This window comes from Mugil cephalus, chromosome 14 (genome assembly GCF_022458985.1).
Source record: "Mugil cephalus isolate CIBA_MC_2020 chromosome 14, CIBA_Mcephalus_1.1, whole genome shotgun sequence".
NCBI classification, from domain to species: domain Eukaryota; kingdom Metazoa; phylum Chordata; class Actinopteri; order Mugiliformes; family Mugilidae; genus Mugil; species Mugil cephalus.
Window position 1 is genome coordinate 24026150 of NC_061783.1, and position 10098 is coordinate 24036247.

The 10098-nt window shown below is 37.0% G+C and overlaps 1 protein-coding gene across 2 annotated transcripts in view; it reads left to right on the forward strand.

Moving 5' to 3' along the window:
* LOC125019923 overlaps positions 1-1598 on the forward strand; it is a 268060-nt gene extending 266462 nt beyond the window's left edge. For both annotated transcript variants that reach the window (XM_047605052.1, XM_047605053.1), the window contains 3 exons: positions 464-748; positions 904-1017; positions 1259-1598. In XM_047605052.1, the coding sequence (XP_047461008.1) occupies positions 464-748; positions 904-1017; positions 1259-1314 (455 nt within the window). In that variant the 3' untranslated portion in view covers positions 1315-1598. The remainder of the gene's footprint in view (positions 1-463; positions 749-903; positions 1018-1258) is intronic.
* The last annotated feature ends 8500 nt before the right edge of the window (positions 1599-10098 follow it).

Sequence of the window (10098 nt, forward strand, 5' to 3'; positions counted from 1 at the left end):
TCTCTGTTGAAGATAAATCGTTGGTGTTTACATGGGACAACTCTGTGTCTTCAGAGACTTAACGAGGAGAAACTTTAGTTAGAAGGAAACACTGGTTTTATGGGTTTACAGATTCTGACCTGGTAGAAAATCAGAATCAGTTTCATTCTTTTATTCTTGTTTCTCACTGAACAAATGATTAAATATGTTTTGTGTCTTTTCTTTTCTGTGATTTAACATCCACATTATTTCAGGAACAGATCAGGATTGTGTTGAAAGACTGAACATGAAAATAATGTGAATGTTTCTGTGTTTTAGATCCTGACTCTGATGGAGGACAGATCATTTCATCTAAGTTCATAGACACAAGTAAGACATGAGAATATATTGAATTATTTACTACAGATATATGTGGTGACATTGGTCTGTATCATGCTGCTACGTAGCCTCCCTCCAAACATCACCTCATCTTTTCTGCTTCCAGCTCCTCCTGATGTGAAGATGTTTCCTGAGAACTCTGAAGTTCAGACCAACGTCATTTTAACGTGTCTGGTCTCAGGCTTCTACCCAAACAACATCATCCTGAATATGAAGAGGAACGGCCGTATTCTAACCAGAGAGGACGGAGTGAAGAGTTCAGGAGTTAGTCCAAATGAAGACGGCACCTTCCAGATAAGAGACTCTGTGGAGATTAAAAAATCAGACAAGTCTAATTTCAGCTGTGAAGTCTTTCATGCTGCATCTGATACACAAGTGAAGAATGTTTGGGGTAAGAAAGTTGGTTTAATCTGGTTGGACTGAAGTGAGTGAGATGATTGTAACTAGAGAACAGGTAGAAGTTGTCTTCACATAGTCTCATCTGAGAATACTCTGACACTCTGGTTTAGTTTTGAAGCTCACATGTTTCTCTTTTCTGGGTTTTAGATCATCATCTTCCTCACTCAGGTGGAGTTGCTGTCATCATTGGTGCAGTGATAGGAGTCCTGGTCCTGGTTCTAGTTGTGGTGCCGGTGGTTTGGTTCAGAAAACGCATCCTTGGTAGGTTCAGTGTTGTGTATCTTCACTGTGTTCAACAACATCAATGATTGTAGGTCCTGTAATCCAGAGTTGTCTGTAGTGTATTTACACCAAGATTCCACAGAATCTTTTCCTCCAGAAGAACAATGGAGTGAGTCTGTTATCAGAGCTCTGTTATTATTGGACTGTGGACAAGTACAAGTCCTTCAATACAACAACTTCTACCATCAACCATCACTTCATTCTCTCTGTTTGTTTACAGGAGCTCTTGTCAGATGCAGAACAATCTTCACCCCAGGTGCATCCTCTGTGTTGTGAATGTTGTGTGTGTTGGTGTCTGTGCAGGACTGATTTAAAACATGTGGCTGATGTTATTCTGGATTTTTCTCTCCACCATCAAACTAACAATGTGTTGTCTGGACTCTCCTCCTGATCCAGACACATTTACTAGATCGGTAGCAGCTTAAACATCAGTCCAGTGTCCTTTCCCTCAGAGAAAGTGTTGATGCTGCCTTTTGTACTAATCCAGAGTTATGAGATGATCAGACACTCAGACGTGGACACTGGACAGAGGAGTCACTGAGTCAGTTTAAGAGTCAAGTGGATGTTTCTATCAGCAGATATCCAACACTGAATGTGTTCTGACATTTACTGACAATAAAATACTGAATGCTGACCTGATCCTTCAAGTTAGTCCTGCACAGGCTGCAGCGTTTTACAACCAACTTCACACACTGTTGTAGAAACATGAGACTGGAGGAAATAACTCACTTCATCTTCATCTTTATTTACAGCTCCTACAATGGTGGTTGTAGTTGCTCGACCAGGTCAGTGTTTTATTTCTCTGTTACTGATTCAGTTGAATTATTTCATCAGTGACATGTTATTAATCCAGCTACAGTCCTGTAAATGTCACCATGTGATGTTAGAACCAGAGTTAGCTTAAAGCTAATTAATGTTATGATCATCACAGATGATCACATTTAAAAGAAGTAGAAGTAATTGGTTGATGAATAGATTTGTCTGCATTTTTGTAGGAATGTGTTATATAAATGAAGTTGTTTTTCCCGAATTAAATAGAGAATTAAAAATCTGATTGGAAGGAATAAATCTCTGAATAAAAGATCTAGTTGCTGTTATCAATTCACTACAAACCATGAAGTAAATTTGTAAAATAATCATAAAGCTCTAATATTTCCTCTGTGTGTTGGTGGTAACGATGTGAACAAACCATTCCTGGATGGTAAGTGTGTTCCTCAGTAAAGATCTATGAGGATGATGAGAGTTGATCTGATTGTGTCTTGATGTAAAATGGATGAAATGAGAGAATATTTCTACAGGATTCATGAACATGAATGTGATGCAGTAGTTTTTATTCCATGGTTCAGTTTTAGTCTGTGCAGTGAAACATTGATGTAGAAAGTGACTTCATTCATCTCTAGATGTTTCTTTGTCAGACACACTGACCTGTGTCTTTAGCTTCTGGTGAATCCTCAGTGAAACGAGAGAAGAAGCTTAAACATCTGATGACCTCCGTGTTTTATTATGACCTGTACTAATCTACTCTGATGTTGACTCCTGCAGACAGTGGCAACGATGAGGCTGAGAATTCCTGAACAGAAATGATCCAGCGAACGTCTGAAGTCTCCAGAAATACTTCATCAGAAACATCAGGTCCATCCATCAGTGAGAAGGTGCTGAACCCCTCTGCTGCTTTACGCTTCACTCCACCACATGTCAGAGGGCAGTTTATACTTTAGAAAGCGTTCGTTACTTTAGTAAATTATGATGGATAATTCATATGTCAGTATTTAATCCAGCTCCACATTTGCAGATAAACCCTTAAATACTTGGTCTAATAATTTCATCGTCTAAATAGGTGAATGGGTCAGAAACATTTGCACTGGATTAGTGTCATCACAGGACATACGTGTTACCAGATATATGGTCATTTGCTGTGTCAGTTTTACTTTTAGTTAGTTTTACAGACTCACAGACACTCTCCAGCATTACTACAAATCACTACAGGTCCCAGGTCAAACTAGTCCCGTGTGAATAAGCGTCTTCTTCTGTATATGTGACCCTGTGGCCTTCATTTTCTCAAAACCTAAAAATAGCCACATGAACCACACCCCCATTTAATTATGTAAATCCAGAAACGCTGCTGTAGACGCTGATCAGCTGTTACCACAAACATTCAGTTACAAGGAGCTCACAGTATTAAAAAAACAAAAAACAAAACAGTATTGCTTTTTTTTGTTTTTTTTTTTGCTGAATTTTTACTTTTACTTTTTTTACTTCTTATTTAAACTGTTGTTATGAAAGTTGATGACAATCCATATTTCCATTTTCTGACTGTTTATAATTTGTTGATGTTTGAGGGTCTGATGCCGTCCTTAGTGTAGTAGAGGGTGTAACAGGAGGGGGCTCTGGTGTTGGTGCAGGTGGTTGAGGATGTTAGAGACCCACTCAGACTCTTTGTGGTCTGTCCCTGAGGAAACTGGACCCAGTGGATGAGAAGTTGGAGGAGTTGAGTTCCAGGGTTTTAGGAGGGAGTGAAGGAGGCCACAGCATCCTCAGCCCCCAACACTGCTCCCTGTGGACAAACCATGTATAAACTGTTAAATCTGAACGTCTGTTTTTAGATCTGCTTGGTATTTATTTATTTATTTATTTTTTATATCTCTTGTGTATGTTTTGGACTGTCTAATACTACAACACTGTACATGTTTGCTTTTATTGCTGTATTTTATTGTTAATTTTATTTTATACTGTATGACAATGTTTGTAATATTTGTGATATGTGGAATAAAACTAAGCTCAGAGTCAAAAATCAGGCCCAGATTGTTTACAGACTGTGATATCTTAATGGATCTTCAGGACCAGTGACTAAAACCTCTGTTTATCCTGCACTGTAAAAAAATAAAAAATAATAATAATATAACAGTATTTTACATTTACATATTATTTCTGTATTTTAAAAATACAGAAACATTCTGGACAATCAACGAAATAGACTGCAATTTTACATATCAAATGTAAAATAACAAGAAATCGCTGTAACTGAAAAATACATGTGAACACGTGATATTTGTGTTCTTTTACAAAAACACTTTAGAAATACAGATGTGTATTGTTAAAATATGTTCACAAATGTCATAATTTTACAAATATTTGTCTGTTATTTAATGGAATAAACTCAAAATCAACAAAACTTAAAAAAATCATTTAAAATTACTGAGAAATTAATAGTAAAATAACTATTTAACACTGTAGGCTATTGTGTGTGTGTGTATATATATATATACATATATATATATATATACACAATCCAATGTAAATCAAAACGTCTTGAATTATTTCACAGCATGTCTGAACAAAACACGTGTAATCACGAGACATTTTACTGCTGCAACGTCTCCCTGCACAAACACAAACGACAAAAACGTGAACGCGACATGTCATTGGAGTGCGTGCTTTGAAAAGTGCGGGTCCCGTTTGGATTGGTCGGCAGAAACGGTTGGAAAAGAAGAAGAAGAAGAAGAAGAAGAAGAAGAAGAAGAAGAAGAAGAAGAAGAAGAAGACATGCCATTGGCTGTTGGGACACTGAACATCCGTCTTTGACGTTACGCTTAACAAGGTCAACTACCACCACGCGGCTGTTCCCGTTTGGTCACAGAAACGTGGAGCAAACAGCAGCTAATGTCGAGGCTGGAGGAAGGACGAAGGCAGAAGGCAAGTATCAACCTGAAGCTGAGTAGTATTAGCTTTATTTACCACCATGCCTCTGACTTTACTCAGTCGACAAAACCAATCTGCTAGCATGTCATCAATTGAAATTTTAGCTAACTGTGATGACAAAAGTATGGCCGGTGGCGGCGTCTGCCAGTGTTAGTCATAGATATATATCTATGAGTGTTAGTAGTCAGCCAGACCAACCACTTTTTATTTTATTTATGCTAACGTTAGCTTAGCACTTAACAGTGAGTCATACTTTTGTGAACTGACTGACACAGTCAGAGAGAAAGAAGAACAACATTTGTTTAGAGCTGCAACAATTAACAATAATCGATTATTAACCCTCTTCTACATTTTCACTAATTTGGTTATTGTTTATTTCAACCAGTTACTCTTTCTTAAAACTAATATTTTCATCTTCCTCTTGCCTCCCACAAATATAGGAGGAGCGACCTACTCTGCCTTTTTCAAGGTTTTTCAAATTTTAATCAGTGGTCAACATGAAATTCAAAACAATACTGAAAAATATGTAAAGGATAAGCTAACGATCATCTTCTAGTTTATTGAGGGGAGATCTGCTAACACAGTTTAGGTTGACTTTTTCACAACCAATAGCATTTATTTTGATTTTGGCAAATTTCATGATTCATAATTTTTTTCTTTCTCTCTGCAGATAAGTGGTGAGAGTTGATTTCATGGCATAAACTGGTGGTTAAGAACTCCACTCCTTTCCATGCTGAACTGTACAGTGAAGCAGTGTGCTCCACAGTAGGAGAAACTTTAGTCAAAGAACCCAATGTTGAGCAGCTACCGAGATGCAGTGGAAAGGCATTCAGTACAAAAAGGGTCTTTCTGTGTTTAAACCAAGGTGAGGCACTTGAATTCAGACAGATTCAGCTCATGCTTGTGATGCAGGACCAGCATGTATACTTTATTGTTACACCTCATGATGTGTCCTATGTGCCAGCATTTGCATTGTATGAAGTGAAACAAGCATGAAATGTTGGAAGCCTGAGCGGAAACTAGATTATTACCATTTGCATGTGTACAAGCTTTGTGGGACAAGAGTAATTTCACTTGAGCATAGCATTGTTGACTCAGAGTCATCTGGAGTTTGAAAGATTAAAATCTGACAGTAACAGTATTTTTCCATCCCTTCTAGTCCTCCTAGTCATGGATGCAGAGAGTCTGCTTCTGTCTTTCATCAAATCAGTGCCTAAACTGAGAGACCCTGAGCCTTTGCTGGAGCATCTGCAATGTTTAGGAGTTGAGGACCTGAGCTACCTGCAGGAGAGTGACCTCCTTTCTGTCCTCAGACCAGTTGAAGCCAGGAAACGTCTGTCACTGCTCAAAAAGACAAGTATGTATTTCAGTTTGTACAGAATAAACTTTCACATTAAAAAATATGCATAGTCAAAATGTACTTATTAGGTCCACCTGTACTAATCAATGCAGTCCAATACAGCAGTTCTACTAGGAATTATACTTCAAAGAATCTTCTCTTCATTTTTGTAGTTTTGAAAAAGGTGATGACTATACACTACACCTTGTTCATCATTGATTTCATAGTGGGTCTTAGTGGTGGTGTACTGCATTATATTGAGAAAGGAACAGTTGGCTACTGAGGATATAATTATGTCAGGTAATAATATATCCACATTGAGCTATGTGATGTCTGTGTTTAAATATTACTACTATCTGTCCTTTAATAAGGCCAACAACATGTCTTGGACAGTCTTCCAAGCAGCCAGAGCAACCAACAGTTGAGCAGAGCCAGTACCAGTACAAGTCCAGTAACACAGTCTGACCAGATGCCCCTCTCTGGTGAGTACATGCATCTGTTGCACACAATTACTCCTTTGGGTTAGATGGGCTGAAAAATAATAGAATCTACCTGTAACTTAGTGTAATATAGTACAACCAGCAGCAGTGAATTGACAGTGTGCTTATAAATCAGTATCATCAGTTGGGTCTATCTTCTCTAGATTCTGATTCGGTAGCAAATGACACACAACTAATGATGGGATGGGATTATGGGATGAACACAGGATACTTTATCACAATGTACGGAAAAAAATGACTTTTGTATCCAGCAGTAGCAATAGTTCCCCCAACAACAATATGTTGTTCATTTAGTTCCCATGTATAATCAGCCTGGTGTGTATTTTCTTTGTAGTGTGTTATGTTGAGATCTTGCAAGCTTGTCTGTCCCAAAGCAACAGTGTCATCTATAGTGGGACTCGTGTGACTGCTGTGGTGTTTTTTAAACTTTTTTCTTTCATTACCAGTTCAGTTGAATTTTGTTTTGTTTTTTTTGTTTCAGAACCAGTCATTTTAATTGAATAGATTTTTGAATATTGCTGTAATAATGGCTACCTGCTACAGTTGAATAAAAAATACGGAGAATGGGAAATTGTAGCTGTTCTTGTTCAGCTTGGTCTCATTTTTTCTCATGTTCTCATGTTTTGAAAAGATCAAATTATTGTTGTATTACATCTAATCTAATATAGCCTACAACCTTTTTAAATAAAATAATGCCATTAAAACAACTAATAAGAGCACATTTCTGTAACTTTAAGCATTGTTATTCATATTACAATGTTAATTTGCCGTCTTTATGGGTAATTTCATTATTTTAAAATGTAGAATGTTTGTAATTAAATGTTAAAAACAACGTAAAACAATTAAATATCCATTTGATGTTTTCTAAAATTAACAGTAAATTCTTGCAATATAACCAAATATATAGTTTTGCAACAGTTTTTTGACGTGTTTTGGAAGATTAATAACATTATTTTGTGTCATATACTGTTGTATTACATCAAATATAAATTATTATACAATCTCTCCCCATAAAATAATGTCATTAAAACTGATTAATGACAGCACATTTCTGTAAATTTAAGCATTATTGTTCGTAATACAACATTTATTTACCATATTTCTAGGTGATTTAATTGTTTTAAAATGTGAAAATGTTTCTAATTAAACGTTAAAACAACCTGAAAGTACGGCAAAATCTTGTTGAAATTACAAGTACAAACTATTTTAATTATGGAAAATATCTATTTTTACGAGAAAGTAATTCCCGTTATTTCACGGTATTTTTATGGCACCCCTGCTGCCAGAAATTTACCGTTTTTTTACGATTTTTTTTTACAGTGTAGGTTTATGCTTCTATTTTATTGTATTCTTGTTTTCTTTCTATTTTTTATGTGTTTTATGTGCAATCTTGTGCAATCATTCTGATCATTACAGAAATTGTTGTAACAACCTATGACTTAGTTTTATTTATAATGATGTGTTGTTCATTTTTTAATATTCGATGGATACCTGATTTGTTACACGGTAAACCAGCATGGTGGAGGGGTGGGGCTGTCCATCCCCACCCCTCCACCATGCTGGTTTACTTATATGTACATATCTGCACAGCTCTATTTTATTTTCTATGTTTTTATATTTACACTCCTTTAGCAGCAGCTCAAGCCCAATATATCGTTATGTACACACATGATGACAATAAATGACTCTTTAATCTTGAATGGAAGAGGTGGAGATTATGACCTATACACTCAGTCCGCCACCAGGGGGTGCGCTATGTACACTTTTCAGGAGCAGTTCCGCCGTCCATCTTTATATTGTCTATGTTATAAAGATACAGATCATGTGACCATTGGTTGCAAATGCATGTGCATTTAGTCTTCACTGATCACGTCTTCTACTACACAACAAATTTTTCCCTCTTCTGGGACTTTGCATCTCCAGGCAAAATTATTTCAAATGTTTCTTTGTGACATGTTTATAGAACAGTTCCTACACCTTTAAATCCTTCTACGCTACTGGTGTTTTAATTTTACTTTCATCTGAATTCACAAAAAATGCAACTCTAGACTAAACTTTGTGTTTAATTTGTTAATTTTGAGTATTTTTAACCACAGTGAAACACAATGGTTGCATTTATTTTATTACTGCACGCAGTTCCCATTCAGTTTCCATTCAACGAGTGAGTTGACCCAAAGTTTGCATTTGATAGTTCAAGAAGAGGCCCAACAAGAGTTGTTGTTGTAAAACTGATCCTAGTGTGTTAAAAAGTATATTAAAAAGAAAACTAAGTTGTTGATATTATTACAACACATTAAGGAGTATCTAGAACTCTCACACTTCACTTAATATCATTTGATTATTTATTTTAAAGGTTATTATAGGAACTAGATCAGATATATATTTTAATATTGTAAAAATGTCACTTGAAACCTGCACTTACTTATTTTTGTCCAACAGTGAAACACTCCTTGCAGCTTTTCGTCACTGCATCTTCTGGGATACAAAACTTACCAGAGTCACTATGACAGCAACATAGGGAGAGTTGAACTCAAACTGGACTGGACGAAGAAATTTATAAAAGGTGACCCCCACCACTTGGAGTACTACACTAACGAGTGTTTAAAGAACTGGCATATCCTGAGAGTGAGCATCGAAGTGAAGCAGCGCTTAAACAAAACTGGAGGTGATGTCACAATTTTACTACTTTTAACAAATGAATAAAATTTAAATTATTTTTTTCAGTTTTTCACCCTATTTTTGTAAATTTGTTCATAATCATAATTCAATCATAAAACAAGAGAGCACTTCTCTAAAATAGAATAGAATAGAGGCTGGATGCCTCCCAGCGAGAATGTCCGGGTTCAAGTCCAGCTCTGGGTTTTCTCCAAAGACATGCTCGTTAGGCCGACTAGTGACCTAAGTGTGAGTGCGAATGGTTGTTTGTCTCTGTGTGTGGTGACCTATCCAGGGTGGACCCCGCCTCTTGCCCGATGCCAACTGGGATAGACTCCCGCAGCAACCCCTGCAACCCTAGTTAGGATTAAACGGTATGGAAGATGAGAAGCGAATAGAATCTTTATTGGGGCGGTTGGAGTTTACATGTTCTCCCTGTGTCCTCGTGGGTTCTCTCCAGGTTCTCCGGTTTCCTTCCACCTCCAAAGACATGCCCGTTATGTTCATTGGTGGTTCTCAGTTGACCCTAGGTGTAAGTGTAAGTACGAAATGGGTGGAAGGGAGACATGTCCAGGGTCTACCCGAGTGAGGATAACCAGTAGTAGAGATGAAGTGATGAGATGAGAGTCTGTATCAATACAATGAAATTGAAGAGTCTGCTCCTCATAGTGCAAAACCTCCCACACAAAAAAATTTTAAAAAACATCCGCAACCAACATAAAAATCCATAGTCCATAGAGCAAATGATATGTGTAACCAGCAGCACTTAGGTGCAACAAGAGTAATACAATAATAATTGACAGTGCAGTAGTGGCCTGAGGAAAGAAACTGTTTCTAAATCTAAAAATGTGAGTCCTGGTGGATTGA